General features: G+C 42.2%; 2 protein-coding genes across 3 annotated transcripts; both read right to left on the bottom strand.

Moving 5' to 3' along the window:
• Nucleotides 1-62: 62 nt before the first annotated feature.
• LOC122996216 (interferon regulatory factor 2-binding protein 1-like) lies at nucleotides 63-4,656 on the bottom strand. Its single transcript, XM_044371825.1, has 2 exons — nucleotides 2,629-4,656; nucleotides 63-1,034 (listed from the first exon to the last, which is right to left on the bottom strand). The coding sequence occupies exon 1, from the start codon at nucleotides 4,427-4,429 to the stop codon at nucleotides 2,651-2,653; it is 1,779 nt and encodes a 592-aa protein (XP_044227760.1). The 5' UTR covers nucleotides 4,430-4,656; the 3' UTR covers nucleotides 63-1,034; nucleotides 2,629-2,650.
• A 1,733-nt stretch (nucleotides 4,657-6,389) lies between these two features.
• hnrnpl (heterogeneous nuclear ribonucleoprotein L) lies at nucleotides 6,390-16,851 on the bottom strand. Of its 2 annotated transcripts, XM_044371826.1 has the most exons (14): nucleotides 16,734-16,851; nucleotides 16,116-16,234; nucleotides 14,898-15,135; nucleotides 14,430-14,515; nucleotides 14,209-14,305; nucleotides 14,040-14,112; nucleotides 9,334-9,369; nucleotides 8,958-9,026; nucleotides 8,619-8,869; nucleotides 8,310-8,431; nucleotides 8,013-8,214; nucleotides 7,863-7,920; nucleotides 7,218-7,313; nucleotides 6,390-7,070 (listed from the first exon to the last, which is right to left on the bottom strand). In XM_044371826.1, exons 1-14 carry the CDS (start codon nucleotides 16,815-16,817, stop codon nucleotides 7,012-7,014), a joined length of 1,590 nt encoding a protein of 529 aa, XP_044227761.1. In that variant the 5' UTR covers nucleotides 16,818-16,851; the 3' UTR covers nucleotides 6,390-7,011. The 2 variants fall into 2 exon arrangements, with proteins under 2 accessions (XP_044227761.1, XP_044227762.1); XM_044371827.1 differs by lacking the exon at nucleotides 9,334-9,369.

Here is a 16,851-nt window from a genome sequence, read left to right as displayed (position 1 = left end):
TGTACATTTGAGGCTGAAATGTTAATATCAGTAGCAAAAGAATAAGCCAGGGCTGTAACTACTAACTATTTAGTAATTTATTGTAGAATTGACCTGTTAAGATCACATGAGTATGTGGGTTAACCATTGAAGATTGTGGTGCTAATTATCTTACCATACATATAATTCAAAAAGTAAATAGACAAAACAAGCTTACGTCTGTGATAGATTAACAAATTAGTGACTGATGCCAAGGTTATCAGTGAATACAGCATACACAGCTACAATACAATAAAATTACATTGAGCATGAAGCCATCTTTGGTCTTCTTATCACTATAAACAAATACATAGAAATTTGTATTGTATCAAAAATAGAAATTACATAGCCATATTGAAAGTAAATTCACATTTTTGACATACAATATAAGGAGAATACCTAAGAGACATAACGTGGGATTACATTTTTTTTTTTTTCCAATCCTTGGCTTTAAAAAGGACCCAATGGTTTTTGCCACATTTTGAACATTCATTTGTTCTTGAAGAATTGCATGATTCTGTCAAACCATCTACCAATATCGGTGTGATCCATCTGTAGAAGCCAGTATCCAACATATATAACAAAAACACAAATGAAAGACAAAATAGATTGTCGTTCTTAAAACAAAACGTGTGCTTTCGATCCTGGGCTTTTGAAAAAAAAGAGGCCTGATGAGAGGCCTCTGCTGCGCTGGACAAAGAGGAGAGAGAGAGAAAGAGAGAGACAGAGAGAGAGAGAGAGAGAGAGAGAGAGAGAGATTTGGTCGGGACTCGACATTCGCTCATAATGTAGCAGCCCACCCTTCACAGGTGAGCTGAGCCCTGACAAACGGACATGCCCCCTCCTCTCTAAAGTGAGTCTTGTTGTGTCTTTAGTTAACTGTGTTTCTGCCGTCGTCGTCGTCGTCGTCCTCCTGGGGTTCAGAGTTATATTGTCAGAGGCACACATGAAGAACTGCAGCCCAAGTGGACCTCTGCTTGAGATAATAGGGAAGTGCTTTCAAAGTGTTTGATCCACTGTGGAAAAAGAAGAGAGAAAAAAAAAAAAAAAATGGGTGAGGATTTGGGAACATTTGAAGAAAAACAGTCTGGTTAACAATGTGCAGAGATATGTCCCAACTGAGCAGGGATATATTTTGGGGGTAATTTTGTTGTCAAGCTTTAGTTGCCTGAAGAGTAATTCCTTCTGTTATACACTGTTGCTGTGCAATTCATGCTTTTTTCCAAAATATGATTAAAAGGAGTACAAGCTGTCATATCTGACTACAGATGAGATATTTTAATGTGGGAGTGCAGGGAGAGTGGTGTAATATTAAAGAGAAATGTCTACAACATCCAGTAAAGCATAGAAAGGTTAGCTGATGACGCTGTCCTTGCAGAGAAATCAAAGCTGAGGTCATGATGTGACGCTGTTACACAAGATGAACAGTGGGAGTGAGCTGCGAGCTTTTTGCCCTGTCAGTTCATTTGTTATTATTTTTATTTGCAAGGCAGCTGGTGATGGACAGAGTTCACATTTTCCTGCCTGAATCCGATCTCTACATCAGCATCAGTCAAGCCGTTGCGGTCCCTCTTGAGGCAACGGCAAACTACATCCTTGTTTTATTTCTGCTTAAAGGATTCACATTTTTTTCCGAGTATGTTCACAGCAGTCCGTGCATATATACATCGCAACAGGTTCGGCATGCTGTGATCATTCCTCCTGTTCATACTGACCATTGAAAGATCCCTTCATAACATGTATCCAATGCAAGCGATGGGGGACAAAATCCACAGTCCTCGTCCTGTGCAACAATATATTCCAATCTTCATCTGAAGTTTATCTGAGGCTTCAGCCGTTTGAGTTAGAAAAATGAAGAGAGCATTGATTTTGAAGTCTTTTTAGTAGCACAGAACATGAACTGTGGGTTTTGTCCCCTATCACTTCCATCAGAAGCACATTAGGAAAGGATTTCTTCATGTCAATATTAATAGGAGTAACGATCACGTCAGTGTGCTGGTGCCAACTATCCTTTTGAGCAAAAATAAACATGGATGTAGTCTGGCTTGGCATTAAGAGAGATCAATAGCTTGATTGATTCTGATATAGAAATCTGTTTATCATGTGTTTATGTCAGATTTTCAGTTTTCTATTTCAGTCTGTGCGTGTTAGTTAACTGTGAACACACAGGGAGGTGGAGAAAGTCCTTCTCACGCAAGTTTCCGTTCATTTTTAGTTTCAACCATCTGATGAGCCAAATTTAGTAGAGATAATGTTTGTTTATTTCACACAAAGGATAAAGAGGAAGATGACATATTTGTTTACACTGCTAATTCTCCTCTGTAATTTTGCACTACAGCCATTATGACATTCAGCCTCCCATTACCTGACTGTGTGCTGCCACCAAAAGGCACATTTAGCCTGCAGGAGCCTGTGTAGGTCACGATGTATTCTGTATGATACTAAGCATCGTGATGATGAGATGTAATAGTTGTTACTTAGATGTCTGATTGTTAGATCATCTTTCTGCCTCTCTTCTGTCTTTCCATCCCGCTCAGGACAGTTCCACCCCTTGTGTTCACTAATAAAAGAAAAGATGTACAAAAAGTGCACGTTTTCTCTCTGTCTTACCATTCACCACAGGATGGAGACGTCAAGGGTCGTTCTCCTTCTTTACTGTCACATCTCCGTCTCCAGCCAGGATGGTGGAGATCTCTCCCTGCATGAAGGCCCAAGGCACAGTGGATCCAGCCAGGGGACAGCGCTCTCCACTGGGGCAGTACACCTCCCCTCCTTGACCTTGGCTGCGGATGAATCCTCGGGTGCAGGGGAAGCAGAACTTGTGATGCGGGACAGAGGGACACTGGACAAAATGTGTGTCCTCCAAGCGCTCTCGGCAGAGGGTGCAGCAGAGCAGGGTGCCCTGACCGCTGCTTGTAGACTCCCCAGCGCTAGTGTTGCTGCTCGGCCCCACCGCGCTGAGACCCTGCCCCATGGCTGCCTGGGAGACTGAGGTGGAGGCAGTGGAAGGGCTGCTGCTGGTGGGGCGCCCAGCGGTGGAGGAGTGAGCTGTGGACATGCTGGGGCTGTCTCTGGCCATCTGGCTGGAGTTCAGGCTGTCTGCAACTCCCATGAGCGCTGAGATGGGTGAGGGCTGGCTGTGTAAACGGGGTGGGCCCTCTTGAGGGGCAGCCATGCCAGGAAGAGGTTCCATGCCTGAGTAAGCACCTCGAGGCCAGGGCTCTCTTGATGGGTGATCAGGCCTTCCCTCGCTCTCTCCATTCTCAGAGCCCGGAGAAGCCTTGCGGCGCCGAGTTGTGCTCTTTGCTGGCACAGGGCGTCCGGCGGCTGCCATAGGCAACCCTGCATCTGGCTGTGGCAGAACCTCAGGGATTGGGGGCTCTTTAAACATGCGCACACCATCATTCAACAGCTCAGATAACCCACGCCAGTCCCCTGTGCCTTGCCGCTTCTCGTATTCCACATAGCGTAGCCCAGAGTTCACCGCTTTACCTGCATCTTTGGCTGAGTCGCGGAACATCTGCCTGACCAGGTCTGGGACTCCTGAGAAGATCATTCCAGAGCCGGCAGGATACTCCACAAACACCTTCAGCTCAAACTCAGGAGTTGTGCTGGCATCGAAGGCCAGAACACGTCCCATCAGATTATGGTCTTTCCTGAAGCGCACATTAAAGGGGACGCAGCTGCTGAGAGCTACAAGCACATCCCGGACTGCTTTGGGACGGTTTGGCCAGCCTTCAACCTTGCAACGAGCCACCTCATTCAGTTCAGCCATCACTTCATTGTTCCTCCACACTACAGGATCTATGCCCACCAGGGCAGATGTGCTAGCCCCCACGCCCAACACAGCCTGTCTTCTACCAGCATCACTCATTATGGGGCCAGCTGAGACTGCAATAGGTGTGGCCCCAGCCCTGGAGCCTGATAATGGGGCTAAAAGCCCATGAGGGGCTGCTACTAACCCCTGAGCTATCAAGGCATGGGATATAGCCCCATGAAGGCTAGGAACTGCCCCAGCCATCGCCCGACGAGTGTTTGGGCTCTGTCGGCTGCCCTCTGACAGGGCAACATCTTCAGCTCTGTGCAGGCCATTGGGGAGGCGAGCAGACACCCCATACTCCCCCCTACCCCGGTCTGTACGCTCTCCATGCTGCCGCCCTGCCTCTGCAGGGCCGGTGGAGCTGGGTTTGCCTTGCTGTGGACCGGGGGACCTGCCGTCTAAAACCCCGTGCGTGCTCTTCAGTTGTCTGGCAGTTTCAATGAGGAGCTCTATTCTGTCTGCGCCGTCGTAGTTGACACATCCCCGGCACACAGCCTCGCTGAACTCCCACAGCATGGCCCAGGGCATCTTGGGCAGATCGCAGAGGTAGCACCATTGCCGTCTGGAGGAAGACTGCGAGGCGGAGGACATGTTGTTTACAGGCCCTCGACCAAACTTTCTTCGGGAGGCCTACACGTTACGGTCTACGTTTACAACTATTCTTCAATCCTCACACACCACTCACCACATGCCGCGGATTTTACGACGGAAATTAAACGAAAACTAAGCTCAAAACGCGACTGTTGACGACAGCATTTAAAAGTTAGCGACGTCTTCTTTCTTGGTTTGTTCGTGTCGGTCTGTGTGGAAGGAAGTAAAATGTTTTAAGACACCGGAAACACCTACGCGACTAGAGCTCAAGGCACTGTGGGAGTTGTAGTTTTTTTTGGTGTGCCTGTAAAAGTATTGTGAGGATTATAGTACAACCACCCGGAGGGAATACAGACCACAGAACAAGCAAAACGGCGCGAATGTGTCGTAATAAGAGATTAACTGCAGACTTGAGGTTTTTCCATCAGTTATGAGAATAATTAATAGCAGTTAGAAACACTGTACAGTTATTGAGATATAAGTGTTTTAATGCAAATATCCGGATGTGGCTTCGTAAAGGGTTGTGATTCTTCACACTTACAGTCCGTCTATCTGATTAACATAATACCAGAACAAAAAACATTGAGAAAAGCTGAATCCGCCTTCACTGTAAACTATATAAATATAGTCATAACATTTGAGAGAAAAAACATATCTCAAAGAGCTTTCAGACACATCATCCGCAGGCCTTCATCACTGGATGAAGTAGATTTGCTCACGTGTCAGACTCCATGACAACTGAGCAATTCCACCTGTTAATGAACGCCGTGAGATGAAGCCGAGAGCGTTAGAAGAAATTTGGAGTAAGTGGGCCTTGAGTAGAGAATTTTTGGCGTCAACTATTATCACGGTGAAGGTGAACCTCAAAGCTATTTGACATATTTCGTGTGAGCTTTTTCCTCTCAGGCTTCAGGCAAATTCTTACTGTACATTGAACACGGGACGTCTTCAGAAATCCGCTTCTCTACTGTAGATGGCATTTTCATTTGTATTCTGAGATTTATGATGTTGCACTGACACCACAAATGTTTGCACGTAGCCATCAAATCCAAACAATAGTGACACAACACTTAGCATAGCGTGGTCCATAGAGAAAATATAAATGTGTTGTTTATTTCCTATGGTGTTGACAGGATGTACAGCTAATAATTTGGAATACTAAATCCTTCATTTTTATCTGAAGAGTCCATTTGGGACAAATTACCAATCAATTACACTGCTTTAATTAATATGCATTTGTGAATACAAACCACAATATTGAAAATATGCAGCAGTGTAGGCCTAACTACACTCAGTTACTATACATTATACTTATACAACATGTGTGTACAGATGTGGCCTCCACTCAGTCCAAGTTAACATCATGTAATGCTGGTATGTGATACCTGAAACTGAGAACTGAGTTGGGTAATTCAAGCCAAAATAATACTCACAGTATTATTTACAAAAGGAAAGTGACAACTTGCCACTGAAATATTGATAGTGACTGAACACTTCCATCTCCAATTGTGACATCCTTTGAAGTCCCCCTCCACTCAGAAAATTTGTTTTTCTTAAGTTACCTGACTGCACATCCATCATTCTGCACAGTAGATCTCAAATATCACAGTTTGACACTAGAAGTGTTTCCACATTCATCTGCTGAAAGTGGAAAGTTTCTCTGTACTCACTTTAAATTTTTATTAGTTTAAAGAGTGTGCGTATGAGCATTATTTGTGTGATCACTAGTTTGGAGGTAATCATGGCCCAGTATGCAACTTATACAAGTGTGATTTGGAGACTTAAAGCCTCCAGTGCACAAACACTGTGAATGACTTCAAGCAGTTAAAACTTCCAAAACTTTTGAGATGAAAAATATAACTGCATACTCATAGATTCTAGACTTCTCAATGAGAAAGGGAGATGTCATTTTAAGGACTTTCTAAACAAGGTAATTTAAGATTTTTGTTGAAAAACCATATCAGACACAAATGTTTATTCCAAGCAGAGTATTTTATGTCTTCTTGTCCAACATGTCTGTACGGGATCTTTCATAATCAGTGATTCTTCTATGGTCCAGGTAACAAACATATGGAAGACACCCCAACCACTTGAGTACAACCACATAAATGTCAATTTGACCTTTTCACTCAGAAAACTACAGTCAAGAACTTGCCAATTAATGTATTTTTATTTCCCCGTGAATGGACTTGGATGTTTACCTTTCAAGAGTGAAGAATTAATGAGGCATACAAACCGGCTTTCAAATCTTCAACGATTTGAAAGCCGGTTAAATCAGCATCCATTAACAGTTACTGTTTACTTTATTTAAAAAACAAAAATTGAGGTCCACATTGAAATGTTATGTCGAGTAGTGGGGGGGTTATTCAAAATCTAGTGTTGTGAACATACAAAATAAACTGACTGAAAAACATGGTACAAGTAAAATAAATCATACAAAATAGAACTTAAAGTTACATGTTCTAAAGCACATTAATCCTAGTTTGTGTGTCAATACTGATTGAATGTTTGGACGTGATAAAAGAAATGCAATATACTCTATGCAAAGACACGAAACATTACAAATAGTTTGAAGGGAGTATTTAGTTGGCATGGTGTGTGGTTGAGAAACACAGCTTCAGGGTGTAAGGGTAAGGCCCACCTAGGAGTGATAAGAAAGAAATGGACATTTTAAAGACAAAGGTAGAAAACAATGTGAAGGCTTTAAAAATGTATATAGTAAAAACTACACAACCACAGTATTTAAAAACCATGTTGGTATGTTAATGTGATGCAGATGAGGACTTACTAGGGTTTTTCATCTGGTAATGGTTAATCATAGCTAGGGCTTCCATGGCGTCATTGATGGATTCAAACTCCAGAAGGCCCGATGAACTTCGCTCACCTACCACACAAGACGACTAATTAGATCACAATACATGATTATGCTAAGCTGTGTGCTAATACACTGAACTAAACCAAGCTCTTTATAGTTTTATAAGCACTGACTAGTAGTGTCGCTAGAATCAGCTGCAGCATGGCCCAAATAAAAAATCCCAAAACCAGCTAGAATGTATCTAGTGGAATTTTAACTTAAGTCATTTCTAATAAATTCAGCAACATCAGGTTTTTTATAATCTTTATTTGGTAAAACTGTACAAATGATCTATGTTGCTAAAAGTGTTTAACTCTTTCCTCTCTCTCTCAAATTCCACAGCTTTCAATTATCTAGTTATGCTATGCTATGCTAACAACTAGCAGTAGACTGTGCTTTCTGTACTTACACATAAGTGTCAAGAAATGTTTTACTTGGGCACTTTTTGTATACTCACACACATCTGTCTACACACTCTTTAAAATATCTTGACACCAGAATTATCATTTATTGGGAAATCAAAGCACACTTCAACAAAACCAGTTTGTAGTATTGCTCCAGCATTATCATATTACTCACTCTTTCCAGTGAAAAGTTTCACACTTGAGGGGCTCTTAATCCCCAATTCATCGCAGACCTGGAAGGAAAGACCAGTTTCAGTGAAAATTTGAGAAGGTGGTTTGTGAAAAATCAGTGCCTCACAGATAGAACCCTGGTGGCTTTTCTTACCTGGTTGAAGATCTCTACGGAGATGTCAGGCTGTGCATTAAAAAAGTGTAGGACGTTGCTGGGATGCTGGATTCGGTTCTTGGCCGCTTGCTCCGGCGAGGTGAAGCGGTTGTTGCGGGAGCCGTGGAAATCTTTGAAACTGCTGGAGTTGTCTTCTAACTGGTAGCACTGTCCTGGTACAATAGCCTGCTGCTTGGACACACTGCCAAGGGAAGACAGCCAGAGGTCTTAGGCTTGTATATCTGACTCACTTTTTTTCCTTCTATGTTTTCTAACAGTTTGGACAGCTGGTCTTACCAAACATTGAGCTTCTGTCCAAAAAGGAAGTTATTGTTGAGGTGAGTGATGGCCCTGTCCACAGAATAGCAGTCACCCATCTCCACCATTGCTGCCCCAGGCTTACTCTTCATGAACTTAACCTGAGGAAAGAACAACATCCAGCTGACTACACACAAACAAAGCATGAAATACTCATGACTACCAATCAAACTAATGCATTAAATGTTTCCTTTTTTGAAGGTAGAAGAGGATGCAGCCATCAATTTTTGGTGTCTACCGGCTAAGTGATGATTAATGCTCCACAAGTGTTTGCTTCATTCCACTCACCCTCTCTACGTTGCCGTAGAGGCAGAAGATGTTGAAGACCTTGTCAGCATTGACCTTTGAGGGCTCAAGGCCATATACCATAAGAACTGGGGAGTCGGCGTGAGGACCGTACTCAGGAGGTGGTGGTCCGTATCCAGGGCCATAGCGCTGGCTACCGCGACCACGCCCACCCATACCTGGCCCCATACGGTGAGGAGGAGGGGGACCGTAGCTATCGTCATTGTAGCCGTGATAACCTCCTTGAGGGCCACCTTGATAAGAAGAAAAATGTAAACCATCTGTGCTGGAATGTGATCAATTCTTCTAGATGTCAGACCAATTTCTTTATTGGATATTTACCATAATCGGGTGGGTGGTCTCCCAGAAGAGCAGGCTGCCTCTGACGTTTGTTGGGATTGGCATTGGGATCTAAAATGGTAAAATCAAAGTTGCCTATCAAACAGCTTCCTCACTAAAGGTATCAAGCAGGTACCTCACATGGGCTACTATGTGCTAGGGGACAAGGTTGTGATTGACATGCAACAGAGGGGCCTGACATCTTAAGTGTTAAAAAATCTGCAGGCTCTAGTTTGTTATCTAATACGTGACATAATGGAGATTTTTTAACCGTAATTCTGAAAGATACGATTTCAAACATGATTATCTTTTTTTTTTTTTTTTAAAGACAACCTCCTATATCTGCCATCCTAGAACAAACACACACACACACACACACCTTGTGAATTGTTCCAATTGCCATCACCATCAGCATCTGTGCAGGTACACATATACACACGTCAAATCCAAATTAATACTGAAAAAGTATAAATTTGGCAACACTTAAACACATTTCTTTACACTCTAGGCAATTATATAGAATAGAAACATTCAAGTAAAGGATCAGCCAATAAAATATACATCAGTGCTATGAGAAGCACCTACAGTCTAAGCATGTTTTATTGATAATTTATAACTACGAGAACTATACAAACCAGAATAAGATACAGATATAACAACAGAAGTGAAAAGACATCAGGCTTTTAACTAGTTTACATTGTGGAAGGAAAAGAAAATTAAAAACCTAAACCTGAATGTTTGTTGTAAATAAGCTTTCCCCACAATCTCCATTCAACAAAACCCAAGATCTGCATCAACAGCCATGTTTTGTAGGGGCCACATCCCAAATTAAATATGAAAACAGTATTTGTGTCCTCATTTATAATGGAGTTGTTTTTCAATAAATATTTGATCTTGGTTATGAACACTATGTACAGACTTTAGTGCAGTGAAAGTTAGAATAAAGCTAGTTTTGTGTAGTGAGGTTTTTCTTCCTCATGATTAGCAGTAACTGATGTTTGTGAAAAGTCACAGTGGTCCGTCTACAAGTATGAACCCCTTGAAAAATACCTGTTGCACCCTTAAAATGCTTCTTATAATGCATTTTGCAAACATCTCAGATTACACTACTTTTGGAAAATGCAGCCCTGCAATATTAGATTACCACATTATCAACTAATGTGCTGTTGATTACAGATCCACACAACCATACAGCTACACTCCAGCAGGTTAGCTGTCCAGCAGGGTCACACTGGACTGTCAGCCAACATATTTTCTTAGAATAACCCAAACTTATTTCACATCTAGATGAAACAGATTTGGTTACAGTTACTACAGGACATCAAAACTATTTCATATCTGTTATTTAAAATAAATGTGCTGTCCTAAATGCAACCTGAACTGTAACCAAAATATTAATTTTTGATATGCGTACACACTGTGATATGAGCACTGGCAGATTGTCTGTTAAACACCACTGACAGTGCATTGTATCACACTGGGACAGGTGTGAAGTTCATCATAATAAATCACTGGCTGCCTGTAATGTGTCTGAGGAACACAACTAAAATCAAATAAAAAGAACGAGCAATAAAAGCAAAATACAGGTCTAAAAAATAAAATCCCTTTATATTGTGACGGATGGCAAAATCCATATTTACTGCTTGTTGTCATAAGAAAGTAAAATCCACAAACAGCTTTCCAATCATTCCCTTTTCAGAACTAGGTTTAACCTACAGTCCATATCATAGTTAAGACATTTCTATTACTGTCTGGTCCCACTCCTTCCCTTGTATTCCAGGTACTTGGCAACCAAACATAACTCTTATGTATCAAACTCCTAGAATATTTCAACAATGTTTTATTAATAGTAAGTTGCCAAGAGAATTAGGGGCCAGTTTGTTGAACTCCGTCCCATTACTGAAGTCTGTTGCTGGCTAGTGTTATGAAGAGCTTGTATCATAGTGCAGTATTACCATGATGCTCAACAACTTAAGACAACAACAGTGAAGTTGGTTTCACAATAACTTTCAATTTAACCATCAAGTCAGATTATTCAGTCATTTTTTTTCAAGTACTTACAGCACCACACATGGAGCATGGGACACAGTGGGCAGGTAGGGGGCAGTCTTCAGCAAGGATGCTACCCGCCAACCTCTGACTCCAGCCTCAACTCATTCTCCCTCTTCACTCTTTTCTGTCTTCTTTCCTTCCTTGCATCCCCACCACCAGAGAGAAAAGTACATCCACACGTCCGTGCTTGGTTTTGACTTGCTGCCGCTTTGTTTTTAAAGTTGCAATTAGAGGCTCATTTTCCAGCTTACCGTGCTCTGACCACAAAGCAGGACATTTGCACCGTTTGAGAGTGGGCTGTCTGTCCACAGACACACTGAGCCAAACCTGCATCACACGGGAGGCGTTAAAGGCATCACTATGGGCCAGTGCAAAAAAAGGGAAAATGAAACAACGCAGAAACAACACAAGAACAGCACAGAGAGAAGGAGGGAAATGGGGAGGAAGGTATAGGGGGAGAAAAAAAAAAAAAACAGAACACCAGAGTCCATAAATGTAGAGAGCTTTGGGAAAGGATTTTTGATCTGTTTGCATCTGTGCTTGTATGCTTGATGGGTGTTTGATGCTTGTGTCTTCATAGGCCCCCCCGTGGATATTTCTTCTCATGTAAAAAAAAATGGGCGCTCACATGATGCTTGCTTATTGGGTTTAATAGCTGTCAGCCACTTGCAAAGTGAAAAGTGCTTGACAATAAGTCATCTGGAATATCTGCGTGACGATGTGCTGTCATGGCGGGTTCAGCTCTGTGTGTTGCCGTGGATATTCAGCTCGTTGTGTTGTCGTGTTGTGTTCGGCACAGGAAGGTGGAGACGAGCAGTATTAGCATCTGAGAGAGAGAGAGAGAGAATGGCCTCTTTTTTTTTGTTTTTTTGTTTGTTTACTGCCCCAGTATGTGGTGTCATCTGTTCCCTGGTCGAGCTGACTGTGTCTGAAAACTCCTCTGTTGACTCCCTGTGGTTGTGTTATGGCAGGCACATCCCAAGGGCTAGGAGGCGTGGCCGCAAAGACCACACACCTGACTCCCGCCCGCATCATCAATGTGTTGTGTCAAAAGTGGTGACTCCTCGGGGCTCTCTGCGGATGAGATGTGCTGTACTGGTAAAGAGGTGGTGGTAGATGGCTTTATCAATCTATCAAGATCAGTCTGTGGTGGATATGCGAGGTGTCTGTTCGCGTGGCCTTGGGGGAGTATTTCTGTCCCTCAAACTGAAATGGTGGCTACTGTCCACCACCGAAAATAAAATGGATTCCCATGTCAGGTGGTGGAGATAGGGGTGATGATGGACTTGGAATAAGGAAGTACTGAGTTGAGGTTGTGTTCCGGTGTTTGTTGCCCCACTGTGTCCGATGTATGCCACAGAGCAGATTTACATTAGTTATGGCTGTGGGTGCTGTTATACTGTAGCTGTAGAAGCCGCTGTGTCTTTGGCAGCATGTGTCTGCTTAGAGGTTGAGGTAAGCCTGTGTGAGTTTGCACAGTGAGGACACAAGGAGTACCTCGGGTTCGTAAGGCAGCACAAACTAAAGGATATCAAGAAATCCCTTAAAAGGACAAGATGTCAAACACTTGAGATGTGCATGTTGTAGTCTTGGTTGTGTACAAGAGAAACAATTACATCTTTTTTTTACAGTGTCTAATAAAAAAAAATAAAATCACACAGCTACAATAAGTATTTGTCTGTAATCAGGTTTAAAATCCCAGCAAAATGTCATTGCTGATTACATAGAATCTACTACAACTATGTAACACTAAGAACTGCAATATCTTCTTCTCCATCAGGCTCCTAGCACATTACAGTTTAGAGAATATTCTTTTTCCAATAACCCTGAAATCTGATTACAATTACAGTTGGCCGTCTGTATTTCAACTTGTATTTTGGTCATAGAAGTGGCAGAGAAGGATACTAGGCAATGTGCTAAGTGCCTGGTGAAGTTCCTTTCCTGGAGGTTTCAAGCATGCAATAAACTTGATTTTTTTACTCGATTTTAGAAACTTATTGTTTTAGCATTATATCAACAAAACACATATCCAATAACTATTTTATTTTATCTATTTTTAACTGGTCCTGCCAAAGTTCAAATTTGTTGGCGTTAAAAATATTGATTTGAAATTTTACTGTAAAGAACACTATCAAGTGTGTTTGTATTATATGTTTTTACATTAAAGGTCCCATGAAATGCAGAATGTTCTCAGATCTGTTGTTCCACTATCAATGGCTGCATGCTAAACACACCAACAATGCATTTAGCTCCTGTTCATACCCAAAGCCCACACTTTCTTTACTTTCCTAAAGTTTTTTAAATGACTCATCGTGTACTTGGAGTGTATACATAAAAAAAAATTCCATCCAACAAAATGTGCCACTGTCTCCTCAATGACACAGAGACAACTACTGACAGTGTTTATTCTGGTGTTGAGGCTCCATCCTCAAACTCAAACCCTCCCAGCGTTGAGTCCAACCCTCATGCAGAAATACATCAAAGTCATTTTATGGGACCTTTAACCAGAGGTGTGCCTAGTGGTCTCACAAGTCAACTCAGCGGGCTGGTGCGATGTCTAATTTAAGCTTTGATAAAATCTCCACTATGTTTGAAAGAATGCTAACAGGTGTGATAGTCTCTGTAGTGTTTACTGGGTTAAAGTAGGCAGTGATGTGAGGTTGTGCGGCTGTGACCATGCTCTTTAGGGAATGTGAACCTATGTGAAGAATGGTGTGCTACTGTGACGGGTGCGTTGGGCTTTTCACATGCATGAGCCTGTAATTGAGGTTGGCTGCCCTTGAGGTTGCTCCTCATGCCCTTACTTTGTGCCTGCTGTATGGCGAGAAAATGCATGAAGACTGTGACGGCATCACAGGAATACTGCCTCTGAACACTTGAGTTGAGCAGCGTGGTGAATGGTGGAAGAAACCATTCATCTGTGATCAAAGGCAATACCCCTGGAGGCAGAGAACCCTAACCATCCCATACAGTGGCATGAGAGGAAAAGAGGAAGAAAAAAGGGGGAAGGAAGGGTTGGGGACTGCGTGTTACCTTGGCCACTCAGGTTAGGGTTCGTGTAGTCCCACGTGTCCTGGTCGTTCTTGAAGACATTAAGGCGCGCTGGCTGAGGAAAGGATTACATTACAAAAATCAAAACTAGTTCTCTCTCACTAACAACTGATGTTAACTCAACAAGTACAAAGGTTTGCCTTACACTTACCTTGGCATATTCAATTTTCAGAGTGCAGCAACCAGAATAGATGTCTGCTCCGTTTAGAGAGGCTTTGGCCCTCTGTGCACTTTGGACCGAATCAAATGTGGCAGCACTGAGTTAAGGAGAGGTCTGATTATATTCAGATTTCTGAGGGCCCAAGTATAATTAAACATCAACAATGGTAAAGAAAAAAAGAAACTACAAAGGGAAATTATAGAAGAGGATATTCGACCATGGCTTGAACACCATTCTTTCTGAAGATGACAATCCTCTGTACAGGACCACAGTTGTTACAAATGGTGTAGAGCACATCCTGTAGAGGCAAACAGATACATTTTGACCATTTATATAGTACTCCTGATACAGTAGGCACACTTTGTGCAAGCAAACACATCATCTTTAAAAAATATTAGACATGACCAATCATGTAAATGAAATGATCTAATCCCTTTATTTTTCAGACACGTCTGCCTGCAACTGGATTTATGAATCTATCTCCAGTTACATCTCTAAGCAACGTGACAACTTCTTTTCAATCATGGCTCATGTGTTAAGTTCAATGTACACTAATCTAACAAATGATTATATTTTGAATTTGTAATCATACAGTAATGTATTCAGTTTTGCTAACCACTACATAAATTATGACCTGACACTGTCACTGAACACAAGGCTTGTTTTCACGATCATGTTACCGTGGTGATTGGATAGATGGGGTTTATGATTGTGAGCAGCAGCACGTTGTTGACGCTCCGGGTGTCGTCTGAATCTCCTGGCCGAGAGATCTTTTGGCTTGTGGAGTAATTGATGAAGGCAGGGTGGCCTGCGATGTACACCTGGTTCTCTGCTGCATATGTAACAGCGTTGCAGGAGCCATTCATGTCTTCATACTCCACCAGGGCCTGGCGCTTCTTGGGCATCATGACCACATAACTGTGAATAAATATATCAAGGAACCATAGGACAGGACCCATAGGCTGGATTACTAAACCATGTTACATGAACAAAAGGCATGAGTCATGTAAATGTTTAAATATCATTGGCAACTTGGTTGAACTTGTAATTACGCTGACTTTGCCTATAACTAACACAATTCAAACCAGTATAACAGGACTTTTTTTCATATTAACACTAACACAAAGAGATTCCCAGTAATCTGAAAGAATTAATAAGAATTAACAACCAAATCTGCAGCTCTAAACAGCTTTTAGCTCATTGTTTAGGTTTTCTGACCTGCACACAGTGTGTATGGTTAAGTTTCACTGCACTCATCATCATCCCCATATAAAACAATAGGCAGTTGTTTCCAGCAGATAAGCTCAGATAAACCATGTTAGAGATGCAACGTTACCGATAGCGGTCCAATACTCAAATAGCTGGATCAGGTATTGGTGACAATGGACCAATCTGTTATTGGATGTCATTATTCTAATAAATAACAATTCAGTAAATTTATATCAATGTATTTGTTACATTTTGATTTACAAAGTTAGGGAAGCAATGTTTAAGACAAGCCTGATGTTGCCTTACACACAAAAGAATGATCCCAGTCTCTTCCACACAGTGAGGCATACAGCTTATTAATTAAACACTGGTATCAGATCGGTACCCAGTATCAGCTGATGCCCAAAGCCCAGGTATCGGCATCAGTATCGGGACTGAAAAAGTCGGAAAGGTGCATCTCTACTGTGTTCATCAGTATGATACAGTACTGATTATTTTCAGACACAGTTTTTATAACAGCTTGATGAGACAGTGAGTCAGGACTATAATTTGTGCGAGTGCCCTTATGATCTACAATGAATGTTAACATGCCAGACCCATGAAACCTGCAGCACACCACTGAAGAATACAATTCAGCTGTAAACGCTGTTAAGAGACACTGGGTCTTTATTTAGGAGCCCCGTTATTACCTGATGGCCCCAAACTCCTGCAGGGCCTCCACTAGGTCAGCCTCCATGATACCGTCAACCAGGCCCCTGATGTGCACCACCGGGGAGGGGAGCGGTTTATGAGGGTCATCGTAGCTCTCCTGAAAACGGTACACACAAGAAGACTGCTTGTAAGGTCATAAAAACATACTTTCAACTCTGGTGGAAGGGAGATGGAGAAGCAGTCCTGCAGAGATGTGCGGATAGCAGCCCCGGTCGTTGCTTCTTGCTATTAATCTTTATAATAAAATAACCGTTTTTGCATGACCGTTAAAGGATGGCCTGAGAGCACGATCCGTTTTTTATGTTGAAGTTATTTGCACAGCTTATCATTTACTAAAAACAATGTTTTGTTTCAGTAGCGCTATTCAGATAACAGGCAGATATGTGTCGATGAGTAACGTTAGCTAAACACTGACAAACTAAACAAAACCATACAAAACATAACGAAACTAGCGTTAACGTGAATTGGTTTGCTTGATAGCTAGCTGCGGGATAGGCACTACTTTGTCAAGCCAAATTCTCCTCTTAGAAATAAAAAATCTAACAAATGTTGGCATGAGAAAATATTAACAGTCAGGGCAAGACGGAAACGCGTACCGTTGTCATTCCTCCTTCCTCGGTTTTCTGTCTTTTCGTTGCTCTGCCGCCTTCTCCGTAGTATCGGCCCGCAGCAGCAGCCATGTTGTCCTGTCCCCTGTGCCGGGCTATTGGTGCA

Source organism: Thunnus albacares, chromosome 13, assembly GCF_914725855.1.
Source record: "Thunnus albacares chromosome 13, fThuAlb1.1, whole genome shotgun sequence".
In the NCBI taxonomy this organism is placed as follows: Eukaryota; Metazoa; Chordata; class Actinopteri; order Scombriformes; family Scombridae; genus Thunnus; species Thunnus albacares.
Note: the sequence above shows the minus strand (reverse complement) of the source record. Positions and strands in the feature narration are given on the sequence as shown.

Coding starts and splice junctions, on each gene's coding strand:
- LOC122996216 (XM_044371825.1), bottom strand. CDS start 4,429: ATGTCCTCCGCCTCGCAGTCTTCCTCCAGACGGCAATGGTGCTACCTC.
- hnrnpl (XM_044371826.1), bottom strand. CDS start 16,817: ATGGCTGCTGCTGCGGGCCGATACTACGGAGAAGGCGGCAGAGCAACG. Junction 14,113..14,208: donor TGAAAATTGAATATGCCAAG/GTAAGTGTAAGG, acceptor TCCTTTCCTCAG/CCAGCGCGCCTTAATGTCTT. Junction 8,215..8,309: donor GGACAGAAGCTCAATGTTTG/GTAAGACCAGCT, acceptor TTCCCTTGGCAG/TGTGTCCAAGCAGCAGGCTA.